The sequence below is a fragment of the Grus americana genome, chromosome 7 (genome assembly GCF_028858705.1).
Source record: "Grus americana isolate bGruAme1 chromosome 7, bGruAme1.mat, whole genome shotgun sequence".
NCBI lineage: Eukaryota > Metazoa > Chordata > Aves > Gruiformes > Gruidae > Grus > Grus americana.
The window spans coordinates 10,550,001-10,573,089 of record NC_072858.1 but is presented as its reverse complement, the minus strand read 5'-3'; the positions used below and the strand labels follow the sequence as shown (position 1 = coordinate 10,573,089).

General features: G+C 39.9%; 1 protein-coding gene across 4 annotated transcripts in view; it reads left to right on the top strand.

Annotated features, from left to right (window-relative positions):
• Positions 1–21,630, top strand: part of VTI1A (vesicle transport through interaction with t-SNAREs 1A) — a 270,629-nt gene extending 248,999 nt beyond the window's left edge. For all 4 annotated transcript variants that reach the window (XM_054832242.1, XM_054832244.1, XM_054832241.1 and 1 more), the window contains one exon: positions 20,499–21,630. In XM_054832242.1, coding sequence (XP_054688217.1) covers positions 20,499–20,592 — 94 coding nt within the window. In that variant the 3' untranslated portion in view covers positions 20,593–21,630. The remainder of the gene's footprint in view (positions 1–20,498) is intronic.
• The last annotated feature ends 1,459 nt before the right edge of the window (positions 21,631–23,089 follow it).

Below are 23,089 nucleotides of genomic sequence, written 5' to 3'. Positions count from 1 at the left end.
CTCTCTTCCCGAGTCTGCAGTCATTTTAAAACACCAGTATTTTAGACACAAAAATTTCAGTAGAGGGGTTGATTCCTGAACGTGGTGGTGACTCTGACATCTAATGATACTCACAACTCATCTGTCCTTCTTTTTCGCTGTTGCTCTTGCTCTACTCTAGCTCGTACTATTTAAAGCACAGAAAGGGGTGGAACTAGAAAGGAAATCCTGCAGTCAGATACTGAGGAGGGTACTGGGCTTCCCTTGGCTACGGGCAGTCAAGTGAACGTTGCAGTCAGCATGTGCTAGGGCATGTCTTGGAGCCGGAGAGATGCAAACATGTGGTGGATGTGTCTGTCTCTTTCTTTCTTTCTTTTTTTTTTTTTTTTTATTTTTCCATAAGTAAGCAGAGCGCTTGGCAAGTTTGTAGTGCTTGCTCAGAAGCCCGTTTAAAACTTTGAGAGGAGTGAACTGAATTTAAATGACTCTCAGGAATCTCTTTACCCCCCAGGCCTCAGACGTAGCCTCTCATGGAAAGAAATGTATCGGATGGTTCATAATCTGTTTTCTGTCAGGATATTTTAATGAGAGGTCAGTACATACCATATATTTGGAAGCAAACAAGCCAAAGCTGGGCCTTTTCTTTATGACTTCCACACAGTCAGAAGAGTAGCTTTCTGGCAGATGCTTTCACTTTGAATGAAGAAATTACATCTACTCTGCTTGGGTTCAGGTCTGTGATCCGAGCAATTTTTGACATATCAAACCAGCCTAAAACTTAATTAGCTGTGGCATAGGAAGAAAATATGTAAAAGAGGTTTTGCAGAAGTCTTAACACTTTTCCATTAAAAAGACCAACATTGATTTTCCTGCCTGATTGCAGTATGATGTGCTGCCTCTCAGGTGATTAGATATGTGTCAGAAGCACTGCTTGCACCCCACTTCCAGTCTTTCAGAACGAAGAGAGACTGGTAAAAGGAAAAAATCCTTCCCGGAATGTGAAGGTGAACATTTCTTTTGAGTAATACTCCTGCAGTATGAACTGTAGATTTACAGGAATTAGAGACAAACAGTTGAAATATTCCTCTCCTCCTCCTCCCTTCTCCCCCTCCTTTTTTAAAGTGTCTTCATCAATCAAAATCAACATAAATGAGTAATGGAGGCAGATAAAATGTGAAGAGACAATAGCGGTGTTGTTTAGAATTGACGGCCGTAAATCCATTGTATACTAAGAGACTGCTCGAAGTAAATACCTGCTCTGCCTGACCACCAGCCATTTAGCCCATGATTCGGAATATCATTTAAGCAAGTGCTCATGTCCCATTGAAGCTTCAGCCCATTAATGCTTCTTTATTTTAGAGCACCAGGGCTGCAGTGAAGCAGGGGACTTGGAGGGTGAAGGTTTGGAGCGACAAGGGAGTTTCCCCTCTCCTCATTCATTTGTTAATTTGGGATGACAGAAATAGAAATGGTGTTCTTCCAGCGGGTCAAAGGCTTTCTTAGAACCAGTGGAGAACAAGAAAACTGGTGCAAAAGGAGTTACAAAGCGCATCGTTGAAAATCCTTAAAATTTGGGGCTAGCTGAGGTTTTCTCTGTAAGAAGGAAAGGGAAAGCGCGTCTCCATTGGCACTGCCGCGGCACGCACAAGGCTGGGGAAGCCCAACAGAAAGCAAAGCCAAGAGGATTATGTACCTGGATTTCAGAGGGCACGATTTATGGTGTGGATTTTAAGTCTTGACATTTTGATTCAGATATGATAGAGCTGAAGTCTTATGAGCTGCTCTTGTAGGAATTTGACACAGAGGAGCAAGACCCACTCGGGTCAGTTGCTCTTTCTGCCATTTTGAAATGCCACATCTTAAATGGAAACTTTTCTTCCTTCCCATTAGAAAGGCCCTTCCAGTTCTGGCCTGGAAGCCAGCCTGTGGGAGCAAGTGCAAACATGATTCTTAGGCCCAGGGTCACAAATTCAGGAGGTCTGAAGTTGTTTGTTTTATTTTTGGTTCTCCTGTAATTGTAGTTTGTTTGGCAGAGCATGCCAGACACGGATCACTTGTTCAGGGCTCGTTAGCACCGACAGCATTCCAGCTATATTAGAATCTGTGAATATATCTACCTCAACCGTATTTTCACACCTTATATGATTTTAATTCTCCTTGAATGGAAAAAAAACCCCAAACAACAATAACCAACTACCTGGCAGGGAGGACTGATCGTTCTGATCGTACTGGGGAATGCTCTTTAAAAACAAAATCCGAATGAGCAGAACTCTGGCAGCACAGCACCTCACTGTAGAGGGGCTTGAAGGTGCCACTTCTGTTGTGAAAGCAGTTTATTTAGTAGTTAGTGCCTTGACTTTTCTGTCTTTGTACTTCTGAAAGATGATCTCTTGCAAACGATGAACCCTTAGCCTTAACGAAGTACTGATCCCTCTTTAACATTTACTTAATTGAAGCTTAGGAGGAAAAAAATATAGTGTAGTATTTTAAGAGTGACTGTGTAGCACCTTTCCAAGTTTGCATGCCTGTCAACGGGATGTCATCTTGAAAGTGTGAATGAATGACTCTATTTCCAGTTCGAGCTTCCATTCCTAGGCAAAAATAGCACCAAATACACTATACTTCCAGAATAGATATCTCTTTAAAAAAAAACTTTATAAATCACACTGCAATAAAAAGTAATCAATGGTTATTTCTTCATTTAAAATGTTCTGTATATACAAGCAGACAATGCTGCTTAAAATGACTGAATAAAATCACAAGAAATAATTTCTCATTCCGTTCTAACTGAGCAGACTGTATTTTGTAAGGATACCAGTTATATTTAGCATTCCTCAAGGCTTCCATTGTTGGGCTTTTTTTTCCACAACCAGCATGAAGCACTGAAGCTTTAAGCATCCTGTCATGATGCTGATGTTTTGTTGAAGAAAAGATGTGTTCCTCAGCTGTTGCAGTTACTTCAACATTTGTGCCTTTTCAGATGACACTTGGCCAACTTTTTAAAATTGCCTAAGTCCCACGTGCAGAGTGATGGGGGCTGAGATTTTTAAGGGCCTTGAAATATCTGAAATCATGGCACAGGCTCTGTCTAACTACCTCCAAATATCTGATTCTTGGATCTGATTCATTTAGTCTAGGAGTCTCAAAGTCCTAATTATCTAACCTATTCTTTACGATAGGATTTTGTGGTGTTGGGTTTTTTTATTTCGCTAACACAAATCATTTATAAAGAGTTAGCAGAATATTATAATGGTGTGCATTAGGGGTGGATATAAAGTGGAAAGCAATAACCAGGATTATAAATAACTGCTTGATCTGTAGAATTCTAAAATAGCCTCTTAAATTTGATTAACTGTCTCAATATATGGTTAATAATCTAAAATCCTGTATAAACTATTTGTAAATGCAGCCTTGACATAAAGCATGACTAGTTTGTCTGTATTTTATGAAACATGACAATTCTACTGAGGAAATGGAGAAGTATTTCTGCAATATAGTAAATGTAATTGAGAAGGCGAACTTGGTGTTCCAGATTGTAATTAAGGAAAGTGAAATACTTCCAGTTTCTGAATTGCCTTGTGCAAAATTGTTGTGCAAAGGTAGTATGGAGTAGCTACACTCTTCCTCAGAACAAAGCGGGCAAAAGAAGGTAAAAGGAAGGAGAGATATAAAAGAGTTAAAACATGAAAACTGAGTGATTTCAGAATGGTTTGGACCTCAGTTCTGTAGTGTGAAACCATCACCACCACCACCGGCAGAGTCTCCTTCTCGCAAAAATACTCAGTCCTGCCTCTATGCTGCATCCAGCTGCTCTTTCGTTTTTATGGGCATTTCTGTTCTCCAGTCAGTGCCTTGAAATGGAATGTCTTGAACTGGAATTGATCCAGTGCAAAATAGCTCTCCTCTCCCACCCTCTTCTTTTTTCTTTTTCTTTTTTTTGCCTGTATCAATTGCTTGATCTGATTCATCACATGGACCCACAAGCTGTTGAATCAGCACAACTGAGGTTGGCATGCTGCAACACGATGGCAGAAATGAACACCAAGAGGAGGTGGGAAGAGGGGGAGGAAGGGACAGACCTGAGCATGACTCCTAAAATTAGTATTACTGCTGGATACTTTGCATCTTGGAAACATGGTCTTGGCTTGAGTACAGGGCTTGGAGTCAGAACATTTAAACTATAAACTCCCCTCTAGCCTTTGACACCCTTAAACTTTAGTTTTGCCATCTGCTAAGTGGGAATAACGCTAGTTGCCTCAGCGATGTGAAGATTTACTAATGATTGTTCAACCAATTAGCGCATGAGAAATAGGAAAGACTGCTTTTCACACTGCTGCATTTTGCTGAAATTGTTCGCTAATGCTTATGAACTACATTTCATTTGTAGTAAAATAGTTTTTGACTGTGTTCCTCCTATTGGAAATATGTTGCTAGAGCAAAGACAGGTCCCTGTTTTTGTAACCCAAGTGTCTCTATTTTTAGTTTTAAGATGTTGGCTGCATCTCTCTCTTTTTTTTTTTTTTTAATATGTGTATATATTTATAGCTCTTGCTATTGGAAGAGAATTTCCTGCAAACAGATCCATTTCTGTGGGGCTGTGCTCCGACACGGAGTCCCATGTGTTCCACCGAGAGATTGCTCCAGAATAAATGTCTGCTCCGGTTGTAGGATCAGCCTGGCGAACTGTAAACTTTATATTGCCTTCAGCACATAGTAAATTTGCATGTGCAGGAGGTATTAGCGACTGGGCATCCGATACTTGGCAGTGTTGCATCTGAAGACGTGAGTGACAGGAGAGATGCAGCCCCAGCCCCAGTGTCCTACTGAGTCGTTTCCTCTTTGGATAATTACATTCTCAGTTTTCTCTGCAGTTTTAACTGGGGGGGGCAGTATCTGTCTTCGCACCCCCCTTTAAAGAGGCGAGTCTTGTAACCGTGCACCATTGAACAGCTGCCGCATCTCATCCAGAAGTAGGTGAAAGGACTTTTTACATAACATTCATATCTGGTTTGCATTCTGAGCTCCGCCAATCAACGGTAACGCTACGTGGGTATCTGAAAGCAGGGTCTGACCTGTGGTTGGGTTCTGGTTCACATGCAGCGAGTAGCACTTGCTCAAACAGTTTCAGGGGCTTCAACAGGACTACTGGTGTGCGTAAGGACTGCAGAATCAGGCCCCTCAGGATCCTTAGGAATGAAAGGTATCCTGTGACTGTAAGGTATTATTATGGTGACTACTCTGGAGAACACAGAGGTATTGAAGTCGGCAAAATAAATTACAGACTTAAATGTATAAGTAAACCAAGAAGCGACTGATGTTTTTTGCATAGTAATAATCTTCATAATCACTTCATTTGCACAGTTATTTCATTTTAAACTTTAGGCACAGTTTTGAAGCATAACTCAGTGGAGATTTTTGCTGTAATCTATAAACTTAAATGAAAGCTAATTGGAGGACAAATTTTAATCTAATTAAAATGTGACTGCATAAAGCAGAACGGATGAATGAAGCAAAATGCTCTATGGGGCACAGTTTTCAAACAATGATTATCCTGAATACTAAGTCAAACGAAGCTTTTGTAAAATGATGATCATGAACATTGCCAGCAACAGAACAACCTTGAGAAACTGCAAGTGAAAGTTTTAACGTATTTAGTTTAAAAAGTGGACATTCAGCTCATGACTGCGTAAGGACTTTTTAAAAAAGAAAATAAAAAGCAACACACACGGTCTCATCTAAAAACATAACAAGTAAATTAGCCAAAGGTGTACATTCCATCTAAGTTCTCATGATCAGCAGATGCAAATGTTTGCAGTGCGCCGATGAGTTATGAGCCCTAATGAGATTTCAATGCTGAGCAAACAATAAAAATTTATGCATTGCATAGTTTTAGTGGCCTTTGGCTTCATGGTTAGTGTTACACCCTTTCAACAGCTTTGGTAATATAATATCCAGCTGGCTTTGGAGGTAAGGAAAATTTTAGGGGTGAACTGAAATTGTGAGAAATAACGTGATTGATTGCTTTGTCAGAATAATGCATTTCCACGGTATAATTGTCCGTAGTAATCTTAGCCCGGGTACGGATACATAGGTTCTAGTTATGTTCGGACACAAATTTTGAAGGATTCAGGTGAAGGATGGCTTTTCCAGCATTTGAGCCAGACCGTTTCCTGTGCTAGGTACGTGGCCAGGGGTCTGACAAACAGCCCCTCTAAGAAGAACATTCCTGTCATAGTCCGGTAAACGGGAGAATTGAAAAGCTGCACTTTCCCCAACAAATGCCATGTGTTGCAAGAAAAGAAGCGGAGCACAAGCACAAAAAGAAACGCAGAATAGATACTGAAATAAATGTATGTGATGGGGTGTAGGGGGGGGAGTGAATCAGGGAATTCAACTGGTGCAGTGTGAGAGTGAGCTCAAATGTATTAAATTTAAAAGACCCATTTGTGGGTTAGGCTTTTATGAATCCAGAACCTTCACCATAATGATTGCCTGCATTACCCTACATAATATTAAAATCTTAGCATGTGATTAATAGCAGATTCCCTGCATACGTGTCACAACACACATCTGCAGCAAATCTGCCAGTATATTTCTGTGCTAGTTTTACTTTGGGGCCATAAAGTAATTCCTGTTTTGTGAATGAGAATAAACCTATTATGCAGTAGGTTAGCTACACCCAGTTTCTTCTCTTCAGGGAAAAAGAGCTGCTTATTTGATACGGCATCTCAAATTTCAGTGTTCAGAAGTGAGTTTAAGCCTCGGCTAGATTTGCTTGAGCAAGCTGTTGGGATTTGCCTTCACCATTTCTTAGTTCTACGTTTTCCAAAACCTTCTGTGCAAAGAGTATTGAGAAACTTCTGGACAGCAGTAACCTAATGGACTTAATTACAAAGTGTTTATTGCTAAATTTGTTAATGAGTCAACATGCAAAAAAGATATATTTATCCCTGTTTTCTCTTAAAATAGTAGTAAAAAATAACTTCAAAAAATCTTTTTCTTAAGCTGTTTGGTGATGCAGTTTTGCTGTTCACAAAAGCCCTTTTTCCCATCCGCAAATAGCTACCTTTCGCTTTGCCCCAAGGGAACAGAGCATAGCTCAAATGAAGCTTTAAAAAAAAAAAAAAAAAAAAGATTTTTTCCCACTTGTAACTCAAAGTCCATGCATATTCACACATGCACGCAAAATAAAAAGGAAGATGCAGCAGCATTCCTCCAGTCTGCCCTCTGAAAAGTCCTGTCGACCTATTTCACTCACCAAAATCAAAACAGAACCGCATGAAAACAACTTAAATGACAACAAGAAAACATTAGGAAAGCAACATCTGGTTTGCATTCTTGGCATCGAGTCTGCCCTTGCAACACAGGGTCTGACACAGATGTGCAGGGTTATGACACCACTGAGTACCGCTTGATTTAAAATGGTGTAACTGAGAGCAGAATCAGGGCGCTGAGTTCTTACAACACTGTGCAAAACTGTGGCTCTTGATCTCCTTTGCAGATGTGGGACTCAAACCCCACAGAAGTGTTAGGCATCTTTCCATTGATTGATGCAGACTGTGGAGCAAATCATATTCCTCTACCAGCAATTTGGAATTTATTATTGACTGCGTAGTTTTTCACCGTGTGTGTATTTTGTTGTCTGTAAAATCGCATTGCTCTGTCGCGTTCCAATAGACTTCCTTGCGTGTAGCTGCGTTCAGAGAACGACATTACATAATTAAGGTCTTCAGTTTTTAAGTAAAATAAGATAGTAGCAAGGAGAGAGAAATTTAGAGGTACTCGGAAGAAAGGCAAAAATAGCTCCGACTGAATTGAAAAGAATCGGTGATTAGGGAAATTTGGGAAGCCAGAGCTGCCAAGAGAGCAACTCCCTCACCAGAGGCAGCACGATTACATGAGGTGGCACAGAGGGAGCCATGCTCTCCCTGTCTGATTGCCCATCCATAGTTGTAAGAGACAAAATTAGCTCAACTCATACCTGGCGTAACTTCACCGTCTCCAGTCGAGCCGTGTGAGACGCAGTGACGTGCTTGCAGTGTTTTCACCAACCACTAGATGTCTGTGTGTGCTCTGTAAAGGTCTGGAGGGGGTGATGCCCCTGGTAAACACGAGAGACAAAACTGGAACACAAGCCGTGGGGAAGCCTATTAGTTTGTGTATATAAGTGTAACGTCATTATTGTAATTAAAGTAAATTTATGCTGTCTAAAGTAAAATTCCAGCCTTTCTAATTTGAGACAAATAAGGAAAAGGTGCCTTTCCTGGTCTACATCTGTTTAAGACAAACCGTTTCCTTGATGTCCATGTGAAGGACTGAGATATATCTTATTGTTGTGAAAGTTTTGGAGGAAGTTGCTGAGATGTAAAATAAAGTCATCTTATTTCTATTCTGAAACAATGAAATATCAAAATATAAAACATCTGCTCCGTAAGTGAATTGGTAGGAGCCTACTATTTAATTCCGCCCAGTATAGCCCAAACTGCAGAACTGCTGGAGCCGTATTTTCACATGTACGATGCATCAGTATATCCGGGTGCACGGAGGAAGGCTGTGCATCAGATGTCAAGTTTAGTATATCTTTTAAAAAAAAAAAAAAACAAACGAAACAAAACAACCCCTGGAAGAGCGGATCTGGGTACCGAAATCTATTTCACAATTCTGTTTATCAGCCAGTCCACCGGCTGACCAGGGTAGCTGTGCACAAGCACCTGTGACCAGCTTTTCTGCAGAGATCTCCCAAGAAAAATGCAAAAGTAATCAGCACATGTTTCCCTTTCATTTATCTCTGTCATCCGGGAATAAGATACAGATAGTATCAGGAGCAATGAAAGGTACATTCTGATATTATTTTCAAGTTTTTGTGTCTAGACAGAGAGGAGCAACCACTTTGTATCTCTGTGGAGCACATACAGCCCCCCTTCACACTCGCATCCTAGGCTGAAGGCCAGAGGGGGGTGGTAGGCTGTCTATATTTTTAAAAAAAAAAAAAAAAGTTTAAAACCACCACCTACTCATCAGGTGACTGGAGACTCTGGTTGTAAAATGTGCTGCAGGCAGAAGTTCTGAAAAATCCCAGAAAGTGTTGAAAACATCTCTAAACAAGGTATTTTTCTCCTGCACCTTTCTTGCTAAAGGTCCCAATTGCTGCCAAGAAAACTAGTGAGAATGTTAGCTGCCAAATAAAAAATTTATGACAGTGTTTGGCAAAGGATTGTATCACTGCTTGTTTTATACATTTCCACAAGACTCTTGAAGGGCTGTTGGACACATACAGCTCACTGATCACTGTGCTTTATCTGTTCTTTAATATATTAAAAAAGCAAGCTCCACTAAAGTAGGATTTAAACAATAAATATTTTTCTTTTAATAGCCTCCTATAAGCGCTTGCTATGGTGAGAATATAATTTCTAAACAGCATTCCATATATAAAATTTGTTTTAAAAGCCCTGTACCTGACAAAGTTACTTGTTATTTGAGTCACTTTCATAGTAAAAATACATGAATTTTTCAAATAAAAATGTATTGCTTTTGCAATTGTGTTTGTTATGTGTTGGAGTCTGGGCCAATAAACCGCCTGTTAAAACATAAAGAGGTCCATTCAGTCAAAGTTGTGCCTGCCATTTATGTTTCAAAAACCGAGAAAATAATATGTTGGAATTGCATTGCTCACCAATATCAATTAGGTTTTTGGCTGTATCGTTAAATTAATGTTGGGGGAGAAAATTGTTCCGGTGGATTTAGTGGAAAAAATATATTTTTGAATACAGAGTTAGCACACTGACACTAACAATTAATCTGGCTGATGCTGAAGCAACATCCTTAAAAATATTTTCCTTGTCTGAAGAAGTGAAATTGTTTCTGTCTTTTCAAACCAGTTATCAGATTAGGCCTCCAGCTGATAATTAGTGCTGTTTAACACAGATCTTGTCATTCGGAAATCTCAAAGCCCAAACTTTTTACTTTTTCTCATTATCATGTGCTGCTGGAGGTGGGAGGTTTGGAGCATGGAACTGCACCTCTCTGCACCATTTTGTAAGGAGGCAAAGAGCCTCCTCGTCTCCCTGGTGGCCAGGAGCCGGTGGGACACAGTCCTGCCGTGCTGTCCCCTTCAAAGGGGACAACCAGAGCATCGCAACCCTGTGCCGTCCCAAAGCTGCCCCAGGGCCGCGCGGCTCTGCGCCTCGCGTGCGTCCTCACGGCACAGCAAATACTCGAGAGCAGCCAACAGCACGACAAATGCTCTATGCCTTGTATATGCATGTGTCTTTCATGGTATTTGATATAAAGTACTCAAGACAGACCAGCGGTAAGAGGATTATTTCAGACAGCATTAGGAGTTAAATTACAGAAGATTAGCTCTAAATCAGGCAGATATCATAAGCAAATTAGCATCAGTTGTAAGAGATTCAGATTTAAAATGTGTGGGTTGTAGTTTCTCACTGTATGTACTTAGTGGCTAAGTAGTATCTTTATTAGTTTCCCATGCTAAGGTGTTACTTCTCGAATAGTGAAGAACAGGTATACGTTTTTACTACATGCACGCTATTTATTATGATGCTATTTATTGGCGGTAAAACTGCTTAACTCCAAATACCCTTCCTCTGCTGAATATTTTATATTTCATGCCATTTCTTTATTGAGTAATGTTTTGTTTGGCCTGAGAAATGATGTCTCCATGGCGTGTTATAATATTTTTAAATAGGTAATATGCAGCTTTACTTCAGAGTTACATACTTAATCCTTTTTTTTTCTATTAAAATGAGTCACATTTTAATGCCAACTCATAAAAATGAAGGAGTGTATAAAATGCTACATACTAGGGTGAAGATTACAGCTACTTAAAAATAGCTTCCTTAATATTTAAGCTTGTAAATTATAAATTTGTTTTATTTCCACAGGAGTGATGGTTAATTTGTAATAAAAAGCAGATTCTGTTCTTCAATCAGTTTTCCAGACATATTTTTCTGGCTGCAGACAGACAGGAATAAGCACCTATCCAATCCCTCCTCGGTATCGTGGTTTCAAAAATGCTTGCCCAATTAGCGGAGAAGATGATGAAACGGATTGGGCCACAATATTAAAGTCTGTGCCCTGAGTTGTACTTGGGATTCTGAAAGTTTTGAAGTCTACGAAAGGGATTCCCATCTTTGGAGAATTTTGTATTCTGCTTTCTAAGAGATATTAAACTACTTAGTCTTCAGCATGCTCCTGAACATTTGGGGTTTTTAACTGGGGAGGGAAGCCTGGGCAGTGTTTTATGATTTTTACCTTTCTTGATGGACCAAATTCCTCTTGACAAGGTTGGCCTGAGGTCATGAATGTCTCCCTGTGTTCACTGAAAGAGGAATCTTCCCTCCTTCCACGAGATCATGAAAACTTACACCCACTCTAAGCCAGGCTGGGCTTGCAGGTCCCTCCGGTTGCAAGATCTGCAAGTGCTCTTGGACTTTGACTTTGTGCCCCGTGGTCTTACAGAATGCATGGAGGCTCGGTGTGGTTATTAAACCGAGGTGTCTGAGGTCATAACAAAGTAGAGGCATTTCTGCTCCCCTAATAGAAATACTGTAACATGCTGAAAAGAAAATACTCTAATAGTGGCAAGTATCTCCTGTCAACTAATTTGATAGTTCTCTATCAGGTAAACCATTTGTGAATACATCGATTCTTTTTATTTTTCACTGTTCTGTCTTCACTGTTCCCAGGTTTTCTCTGAACCAGTTGGGCAAAAATTGATTTTTATTTGTTCCACTGGCCTTGTGGAAAATTAGCTTATGAACTGGTTTTTATAGGAAGACTCAAAGCACAGAACAGGTTGAAAAATAAGCCTATAGCAGTCAAAATTGTTGTCTGAAATGTCTTCAGACTGGAAGGCTGAATTTATTGCTCAAAACAAGTACTAGCAATGTGGAGGTGTGCAGTCCTGCTCATTATCACTGGAAAAGGGGGAACCAAAAAGCACAGTAAAAAATTAAATTTTAATAATGCTAGTGATATTTTCTAAATCCTTCTTGACAGAAAGATTCTCATTATTTTTATCTGTCTCAGAGTAGGCTCTTTTAATGCCATCTCACAAATGGCCTTAGCCATGATTGTTTTCCTTTCTTTTATAGCATTTGAAAAAAATGAATATATACCAAAAAAAATTTCTATTCTATCATTCAAGAAGTGCCGTGAAATGGTAACATTTTGGATAGCACATCTTCAGGAACAATTGCTGCAGATGCCTTCAGGTTTTTACAAAAGAGGTCAACATTGTTAAGACAATTGTCGAAAACTTGCCATACAAAAAGACGCCCAGTCAAATATGGTGTGATAAGGGGAAAATAACGCAAGCAACGTATTTGTGTCCAGTCTCCAGCTTCATCACACCTAAAAGCTGTAGATTAGTCATTAATTAAAGTGAGGCAGGACGAAAGATGTTACTTTCTTTCATCTGTTTAAGATAGATATTTTAGTGGGTTCTTATGATTATGAAAGTTGATAAAGTGCAGACTTCAGACATTTTGGGGTTTTTAAATTGCACAGAATGTAAATTTAACTATATTTATCATAAAAGCCAATGCACGATCATGTATGTTCTTGTCATTTTATAGCTTGCATACATTTCTTCTGCTGGAGATATAATTGCTTTAGCTTTGAGTGCTGACAAGGAGGTTGGGGCTTTTTTTTTTTCCCTATTAACCATTTGGGGACCAGGGCTTCATGCAGCCAATGTGCTGAAGAATGCCATTACGCTAACAGCTGGGCTATCCACCCTCCCTCAGAGCTCCTTCTAAAGCGCTCATAATGTTTGCTAAGGCCCATGGTTCTTAGTCATGCTCAGGTGACTAAATGTGTGATTTGTTCTTCTTGATACTTCAGTACCCTGAGAAAGGCTGGTTGGAGATTAATACAACCTTGACTCCTTCCACTTGCAGTTGCCACTGCGCACGTGATCTTCATTTAGACTTGCCAAAAAGATCTGGTGTTGCCTCTGCTTTGCATGAAATGAATTAATCCCCCTCCAGTTCTGATTGGTGAGTTTCTGTGGCCCCAGAAGCCACCCACTGTTCCTTCTAATGACAGTAATAATCTAATTTGTTCCCTCCATGGAAGGAGTGGACACGGAGACAGGAGAAAGCTGAAGTTGCATCACAACTGTACAGAGAAGGTGCTCCCTGTCAGGCTCTCTCATCAGCAGAAGGATACTTTTCATCCTTCATAAATAAAATCCCAGCTAGCAGAAGATGTACAGTACCCTTCCCTTTTGCCTTTCTCTCGCAGGTCCCACGTCCATGAGGTCCTCTTTCAGGCTTTCCCTATTCTGGCAGCTTGCATGCTGACGTCTGCGTATGCTTGTCTTCCAATTGTTCCTTTAGGTATCTCTCCTTCTCAGGCCACTCAGTCGAGCTGTGTCCACTCAGTCCCCTCAGACTCCTGTGACTATCTGTGTACTGTGTGCACCTCCTGACACTGCCAGCTCCTTGAGACAAGACTCATGCAAGCTATGGTAATCGTGAATCTGATGGCCACCAAATAACGCTATACCCCAATGCTGTTCATATATTTTTGTTCCATTTGGAATGTATTGCAAGATTTCCATTATGAATTAGATATCTCATTTTAATTAGATATCTCTATTTTAACTATCAGATACCATAATTTTTTTTTTTATCTTAATTGTAAGATTATTAGAAGATGACATAGCAAGGTAAACATAGTTCCTTGAGCCAAGGAAGCCCACTGCATTTCGGGAGGCATTCATCCCAGAGAGGGATGTCTCTCCTATCTCAGTTCTCCATAAAAACTGCCAAAGGAGAAGTATATTTGATTCTCATCAGAATTTCATGTACAAATATGGGATCCATTAAATGGAGATGATGAATGAAGGTATTTACTGGCTAATGCCTGATGAACATCATCTGCTTTACTGGTGAGTTTCATCTTTGCAATATTTCTGAGTAATGGGAGATTACCGACACTTTATGATAGGATAACACCTTTCCTTACGATTTTGCCTTCAGAGCTAGCAAGCTTTCTCCCAGCAAACTTTGTCTGGGGAGTAATGTCACTCTTGCTTGGGCCTCATCTTCAACCTTTGAGGGATATTCATCCCTACTTAATCTGTAGGCACCTAACCTAGCCAGCTAACTTAACTGATTAGTTCTCCTGGGATACATATATGGCCAGGAAAAAGAGAAAGCAGTTCAGAGCAGGACTTGAGCTTATATACGCAGGGAGCTGAGAGAGATTAGCTAGATATAATTTAGATGTTTAAAGTTGGATAGTGTGACTGCGTCCCTGCACCTGTTATTACATGACTCATTCTTTCATTCAAGGCCCAGGTGGAAACACATTGATGTGGTTTGAGTGTAATATTATAGCTAGAGATTGGTATCCATGTTATTACAAGTAGACAGCCTCAGTCCTTAAGACTGGTCTTTAAAGCTAGAGGATGTAGCACTGCACAACTCCTCAGCTCTATCAACAGTATCTTAGGCACCTTGTATGGCCTGTCTCTCGAAAAAATGCTAGTCAGCTAGAAAGATGCCATCATTTTTTGTTCTCCATTCCTCCATTTTGGGGGCTTTAATCTCATTATCTGTTCAGTTTTCAGCAATTTTAAATGGATTTTCCCAAGGACTTACACATAAGAAAATAGAGCCCCAGTCCCTAGGGGAAGAAGAGGCTCCTTCGGGAAGGAATTCGGGGATAATGAAATAGGCTCTGCTGGGAATGGTGTCCCTCCAGGCTGGAGATGGAGCCCAGACAGTGTGGCCTTTTTGGCCATGGGGGGTCCCATCCCCTCTCCACCACCCCCCGAAGCCTTTTCACCTTTAAATATACAATGTCAATTGCAATGTAATCAGTTCTTCTGGCTTGAGAACACAAAGAACTTGGACTTATTTGCAGAGTTTGAGGCAGGGGGGAGGAAAAAAAACCCCGAGTATTTTCCAAATTCTTCACTTTTTCCAAGGTCAGCTAGAAGAGGGCCAAGGAGTTGTATGCAACATGTGCAGATATTTTTTCACTGGTATTTCTGTTTTCTAATTTCAGTTGTTAATGATGAAAAATGTCTCAAGTCAGATACTTCCAACCAGCTGTAATTTTGCTAGGCAGGGCTCTCTTACTCTTTTATTTCAGTAGGTTGCCATGTCTTTATGTTTTGCCACAGCCTGTCTAGTTCTTTTCAGTTGCTTTTATTTAAGAACAGCATTCTTAAACCTAAAGATGAGAAAGATGAATAGTTACTTGAACAGCCCCCAGATACCCTGAACTTAGAGATTTATCATTATGTATCTAAGGTTTTGCTTTATCAATCATAACATTTTATTCCTCTCTGTGGGGTCTAGTGCTTCCATTTGAAAGCTCCTGATATATCATAACAAGGATGTCCTTATGTATAGTAATAATGGTGTCTGACCAGAAGGTATCTGAGTATAGCTATGTTACTTTAAATTCACATTTAGTTTCAACTCGCATGTATTTGCCTGTGTGACTAGACCTACACTTCGTGTTTGTTTGAATCTGCTGATTTGCACACAAATATTGGGCACTTAAAAATCACTGACTGCTGATTTGCAGGCACCTATTTTCTGGCATGTTAGCAAAAACTGCAGATCACCAATAAAAGGGCACCCAAAAAATGCAACAGTCAAGTATTCAAAGTGACTATTTAAAATGTACTCTTATAGACAGAGAACAAGCCTTTCTGCCCAGTAAACTGCTAGGAATCACTTCTAGTTAAACCTTAAATACATGTATTACAGTGAAACACTGTTGGACAGTGCTCCGTCATCAATCAGTCTGTGTTCTTGAGGACACTGTTTTTTAGATGCCTTCTTTAAGAATAAAGCCTTGTGTTGTAATGAATGTGTGCTAACTGATCCCCCAAGCCATTTGTATTTTTTTTATTTGTGTCAGTGTCAGAGTTGAGCTTCTATAAGAAATTTTTGCAGTATTTTATTTGTAGTCTTCATTATTTCGAGTTAAGGACACAAATCTCTTTATGCACCCAGAGTCTGCACTGGTTCGTTTATATCCCGTATTTTGTTAACATGTTACTGTGATTGCTAATTTTCATGACAATTGTTATTGTACCATCAGTGCTTAATGGCAAGGCATCATTATTCAATGCTGGTCAATCAGGCACTAAGACATGTGCAAGACATCAGGCTGAACCCATATAGATGTCGTGCACTCCCCTGCTAATGAATGCAGTTTTGTAAAAAGGTTTAAACACGGTTGGCATCCTTAATGTAAGGTTTGCAAAAGCTTATTCGGGAACTGCTTTGTGTTTATACGGTGCAGATCTAAACATGTCACAAACAGAGTTAGACCCATTGTGTGCGTGTGTGCGTGAAGCTACGGAGAGGAGCGAATCATTTTGGGTTTTGAAATGTGGAAAGGCAGCATAATTTCTGCCATGGAGGAATGCGGGGACCCGATTCGCCAGGGACATCAGTGTTTGGTAATGGATGTGGGACTTGTTCTCCAAAGCGGTGGTTGCCATGTGCATCGGAGAGGTGATCCCCAAAAGCGGATGGTGTCATTCACCAGCTCGCAAAGTTGGCGCTGGCTGGAGGGAGCCTCCAGCATGCCGATGGTCGAGGTGAGGCACAGCGACCGAGGCATTTAGAAAGGAGGAGCAGAAGAAAACTCAAGGGGAGTAGGATGCATTTTCTGCACCGATAGCCTGGCGTGTCAGTCCAGCGTGCTCTTCCCGCGCGCTGGTTAATGCTACCCTCGCATCTGCTTTAGTTACTGTTTCTATGTGGTTTTGCACCCAAATGTTTTGGGCTGCTGTCCATGATAAACTAGATGGAACTTGGTTTAAAAGCTCAGATTTTTCATCTCTTCTAACTCAAAGTAGAATGAGCCCTTGTGCTCCTAGAGTTTCGAGTATGAAAGGAACAGTAGACATTGGCTGTTAACGAGCTCCAGCGCGCCGGGCTGCAGCAGAACTTGGTGTGAAGTCAGTGCCTAAGCTGCATCGACTAAATGGTTAATTCATCTCATATCAACAGCACTATGATTCATAATGTAAACTTGAGGAATCCTTGATGTTTCAGTCACACATTCCTCTTAATTTGGCCATGCATTCTTTTAAAGCTACAGTGTGCTAACTTAATAAAATGCAGCATGCAAATGCACAAGTTTTTGCCTTCAGGCATTTTAGCCATGGATGTTTCAATGGGTGTCTTCTTTCAAGTATATATTCTTTCTTAAATTATTTACCCTGTAAACATGCTTTGCATTTTCAAAGAAGAATCTGGGCTTCCTCATTCACCAGATTTCGCTGAATTTAAGGTGTAATAGAGATAAAAGACTATCATCTTCTTGCGAGCATGTTAGCCTTTGGGATTTTTTTGTAGCGAATGTTAGGCCCCATTTTCTTCTCCTTTGGTATTATCGCTCCCTCCCCCACTTAAGTTCCTCGATGCTTTGCCTAGAGCAATACCCACTGGCAGTGTCTGGCTGTGACAGTACTATAGGCTTCCCTACAGATGGGTCCTGCCAATGCCAACCATTGTTCTACCACTGTGAGCTGGCTTGACTGTCTTGGATCACTCAAAACCCCTTTTCCTCTTGATTTTTTTCTTTGCTCTGAAGGGTCACCCTTGCCTGTTGACTTTGAGATCTGAAATGTACTGACACCCAGAACTCGTGTTCTCTGTCTGAGCAGCAGCTCCCAGACTCAGACTTTAGCACGCACAGCGCTTGCTAAGCCGTCCTCAAGACTGTCTTGCTGCTACCAAACGGCTCTGTCGTTCTCCTCCTAGCCCCATCCTTCTGGCAGTTTGCAGTGAGGTTAATTTTACTTGCTCACTTGAAAGTAAAACAGTAAAACTCGATGTTATTCTTTTTTTAAAGATATAAAATTAATCTTTAACTGTGGGCTTGAATATTAAAAGTATATAATGCTTCAGTGTAGGAGTCTGTTGATAACATCCATCCTATTTCATGATTAATTTGTTCCTTTTAATATGATATTCTTTTGCTGCACTGTGCAGACTAATTCAGATTCCTAGAAATTGAACTTTGATATGTATTTCCTAGATTCACACCGTAAGTGAACCTTCAATTAGCAGATACAGGTGGCAGCATGCCTCGCTCAATGTTCTCTTGACAAGGATTTTAGAGACGTGGACACTGATTAAATAATCTTGCAATCAGGTGTGTACTGCCAGAGTATTAAAAATAAAGCATTTGGAGGATTTGGTGCTCTTTTTTTATTATTTTTCTTTAATTTTAAGTCTCAGACGATGAAATGCTTTTTCAGTGGGCCAGAGATAGGAGGAGTTGATTTAAACACTCGGTATGTTATGTATGCCTTTGCCTAACTATGTGTTAGATTAAGCGAGTTTCACTCACAGTTAATCCTTTGTAAATTAGCATTATGGATGCCTTGGGGCCCACATCCCACAAATAAAATGGTTGTCAAGCCAGCTGCACTGTGTATTACTTAAGGCTGAATGTTTTAAGAGTTTTCATGCTTTTAATCTATTTCACTGCTGAGTTTCAATTTTGCTGAGTGTCTTTTCAGGAGTGATGAGGGTGAGTGAGTAAATATATATTCTGGTTTTCATGCATTTGCCTGGGCAAATCGTTTGTTATCAGGTGTTTGGCAGAGAATGTCACACCCCACCACAAAAGAGAAGCTTGTAAGTTCAGGTGTTAAATTGAAGTGCAAACCAACAAGAACCAAAAGCCCTTAATTAGCTTTATTTTGTTAGCCTGCTACACCTTTTTTTTTTTAGGGAAGAAAAAAAAAAAAGAGTGAGAAACATCCCTCCCTCCTCCTCATCCTTTTGGCAGAGTAAATATTGCCTGTTAAGTTTGAATTAGCTGTCATCGCAAAAGAATTAATGCTGTGGTTGAGCCTTTCTAGTGAGGAAGGGAAAAATAAACGAGACAGATCTTAGTTCAGCTTTAAGTGATAAATGAGGACAAAGCAGCCCATTCATCTCCTGCTAGGAAAGTGGACACAAACACTAAAGCAGTTTTGCGGAAGACGTGTCAGCAAATGTGATCATTTTGTAACCTGTCAGGAGGATAGAGAGCTAGTCCTTTTAGAGTGTCACAGGGGAGGGTGTCTGTCCGACGTGACAGTTCTCATCCATCCATTTACTGCTTTTTCTTTAGGTGGGGGGTAAGCAAGGAGAGAGCTGGAGTTGGTTAAAACTGCATTTTTCTTTACACTTTCCAATATAATTTATATGTATATCCATCCGCATCCAAATGAAAAACATTTACCAAGGAAAACTCCTGCCTGCTCTCTAGAGTTTCTTCTCTCTTTCACTGCGTGAAATATGCTCATTTTAACACATTACATCCCCTGTCTTCAAGTTGAAGCCTTGCACTTGGTTTGATGTTTCACAAAACACAGTTTTACCTCTTCTTACCATTGTTTGGTTAGCGAAGGCTTTGTTTTGTTTTGTTTTGTTTTGAAGAAGCAAGAGAAAAAATAAAATAAGAATAAATATAACTTAGGGTGCTTTTGTTGCATTTGGTTGTTGAGGCTTTTTTTGCTGTACCTCTCCAATTCTGACAATACGCTTCATGTACAAATATGTTTTGCAAAAGTTCCTGTTTCATGAAGAGCCTATGAAAATATTCTTCCTCCTCTGTTAGAATGGAATAACAAATGCTGAATTCTTACAATCCAGAATCTTCCTGTAAAATGCCTCAAATTCTACTGTTTTCAGGCAAAATCTGAAGCAATGTGGTGTCTAATTTTAGATGCAGGGATTTCTCCCAGCAACTGATTGAACAATATTAGGACTTTTTACTTCTGGTATCTTTTTAGTGTTACTAATTTCCTTTTTTTTTTTTTAATACTACATAGAAAATGTAACATTTGCCTATTACCATAAGTAAAGGTATGCTACAGAGACAGGAGATGCTTTTACAACATAAGCTTCACAGTTTGACACTTGCTTCTTTATATCATCCTTTTCTTCAAAACTATCTTTTATACTTTTCCCTTGGTATTTTAGTACAAGTAGGTATCTCATTGACATGTGTTTCCTTGAAATCTTGTACCTTAATAGTAAAATCCCTTGAAAATTAATAAATTGTTTCTGTTCAGATTGAAAAAGCTGTGAAGGTTTCAGAACGGCTTTAAAAAATATAATGGTATTTACTATCACAGACCACCCTGCTTGGATTGCATCAGCTGAGGACTAATTATTTCTTTTGTTCTTAGAAGGTTAATAAATTGTAACATGATGTATTTCAGTTATTCTAATGTGTATTTATGTGTATGCATAATTAAGAAAAGTCTAATTCTTTCCTGAAAGCAAAAGTTGCATTTAATAGTTACTTAAAGAAATGTTTGGAAGCACTGGTAATTGAAAGCAGTAAAAAACAATCAAGTAAGCAGAATGGTATGGGAAATCCTAAATTTGTGGGCACATGTCTTTTCTCCAAGATATTATCTGTGTGTTTCTTTTTAAGATTTGTATATGTATTCTGCTATTTTGCTTTATTTTCTTTTATTCACTGGTTTTTTGTCTCTTCTGCTTTTTTTTCAGGATCATCCAAAACCGGATTTTGATCGTTGTTCTGGCAGTCATCATCATCTTCACCACCATGATGGCTATTTATTTTTCTGTCAGGGGACGCTGATATCTTTGTTCTTCACTAAACAGCAACAAACTGCTTGTTCTGAGTAATTAAGACAAAGTGGTCACATGAATCATTCTCTTGCACTGACAGAGTATCCCTCTCTTTTCCACTATTCAACTCAGGTGCAAGTGGTGTAAAATATTTTGTATTATTGATGGCATAGTTGATGGCATGTGGGGTTGATTATTTTTTTCTGAAATTTTTTGTCTTTATATGAGTGTTTTCAGAATCTTAATATTTGTTGAGGTGTGGGCTTGTTCCACTATAAAAAGACTTAACGTGTGTCGAATTCTACCCCAGACAATTAGCCTGTGAGTTGCCAGAGTTTAGCGAGGGAAGAGGGGTCTTTGCACTTTTCTTGTGCTATGCAGGGTGTATGAATATCAAGCAGTATCTGACCTTCTGTGATATAGAATATAAGTAAAGCAGAGACCAAATGATGTAGAAAGTGAACCTGTCTCCTGTGACTAACTCCCGAACATGAATTAGCCTAATAGACATAACCTGGTTAAGACCAGTAGTTAGTTTTAAAAAGAGAGCAACATTAGGACGATGTTTAATATCTGATGTGAATCCAACACTCTATTTAACTTTTTTTTTTTAAAAAAGTTAGGCTTTCTTTTCTGCTTATTCAAAACAATTCCACTTTCATCAAGATCATGATAATACATCATTTGCCCAAAATGTAGTTGTGACCACAGCCCATCTGTTGGATCTGTTTTAAATCTTCCAATGTTCTTATATGTACTGATAAGTATACACACTAGACCCTTACTGAAGATGTATAAAGATACTTATCTATTCATTGCTGATTGAAAAAAGACCCTAAGTAATAGTTCAGTGACAAATACGTGACTACAGTGCATTAAACAAAAAATCTGGATTTTTAATATTGGCCTGACTATGTTGAGACTGCATGTTGGAAATATTTTTAGTGTATTAAATTCTGATGTGATGTTCCCCTTTTTAAACAGAAACTGTAAAAAATGCTAATTTATACATGCTTTGAACTGATATAATATATCATAGTTTCATCTACCTGTGTGTAAATGAGCTGTGTTTCTCTTTTTCTATTGGCTGTGCCCCCCCATAGATAGGTCTAGGTCATTTGGCTTATAATTAAGCTTACAACTCCAGCAAAGGTCTATTTCCGGTGGTTTGGTAAATTTTCATGATAACTTTTCAATTTATTGTATGCAATCCCTTACAAATATTACAAACTGAGAGGGATTTTAAGCCCTTGAACTTAAGCCATAAAATCTTTTCAGAAAGATGTTTGAAGAAACAAAAAGCTGGTGGCTTTCAAACTCCCCCCCCAAATTAAGTAAGAACTGAGCACCCAATTCTCACGTGTGCCTTAGTACTTTTGGTGTTTGGGCATCCCTGCGGTCTCTGCCAACTTGCTGTGCCGTCCCTGGGAGCTGATTTTGGGATAAACATCTGGGAGGTGATTTTGGCCCTAAATGTGTTCCCTGTTTTCTCTACATGGAAACAAATAACTCAGCTAAAAGCATGTTGGTACTGATGCCACAGCTAAGACTTTGAAATACGGCAATAAATGCAGAATAAAAGGATCCACAAAAATATGATACTCATTGAGACAAATTGAAGCGTGTACGGTCAGCTGTGGTTTCTGAGTTACAGGCAGCTCGCAACTAAGTTCAAACGTGGTTTCTGTGCCAGGTTTCTCTACTGGCTCATGTCCGCGGCTGAAGGGTTGTGCTGGTACAACAGTTCCTGGGTAACGCAAACCCACGTTTTCAGGAGGTGTTGCTCTGTTCCGCTGCTTACCTCGATGGCCCTGCAGGGCCACGGGGCCATGGGACCCCCCTCGCCGCCTCCTGGGGCACCCTCTCCTTTCATCCTTGCGAGGCGTGTGGCATTTATCACACCGCTCTCGGACATGGAAAGATTTGGGTGTGGAGGCTGGCTGGCCTTCAGTCACAGCGCACGCTCAAATTAAGCGCTTCGGGTTGTGTCAGCAGAGCTCCGGCCGTTAGCTTCAAGTGATGGCACTGAGCTGAGCTCAGGCAAATTAGGACGAAGCCTGGCAGCGTTAGAAGGTATTTATCCTCTCCTAAGCAAATTAGGAGATGCATATTTTGTAAAGCAGAAAACTGTCAAGAAGGAAATCTTGAGCTCCGTCTGTTGCCTAGACATTCTCAGCGTTGCCTCAATAATTTAACTATCATGGGGATTGATTCATGACTACTGATCTTAACAGTGACCTGTGACTAGGTTTTGCCCTCTATCTAGCCACCTGCTGGAATCAGCAAAAAGCTGAAAGGCAGCTAGTTTTCCTTATCCCAGTATAAATCTAGGGCATAGTGTCACATCAGATATATCCACTCAGACGGGAATGAGGGAGAGAGAGAGACTGCCACGCAAAGCCTTCATCTTCACTTTTGATGAACCCGCCATCGCTATGTTTCTCATGCTAACCTGTTAATAACTCCTCTGTGCCTGCTTTGCATCCTCGCCTACTCCCCACATGTAA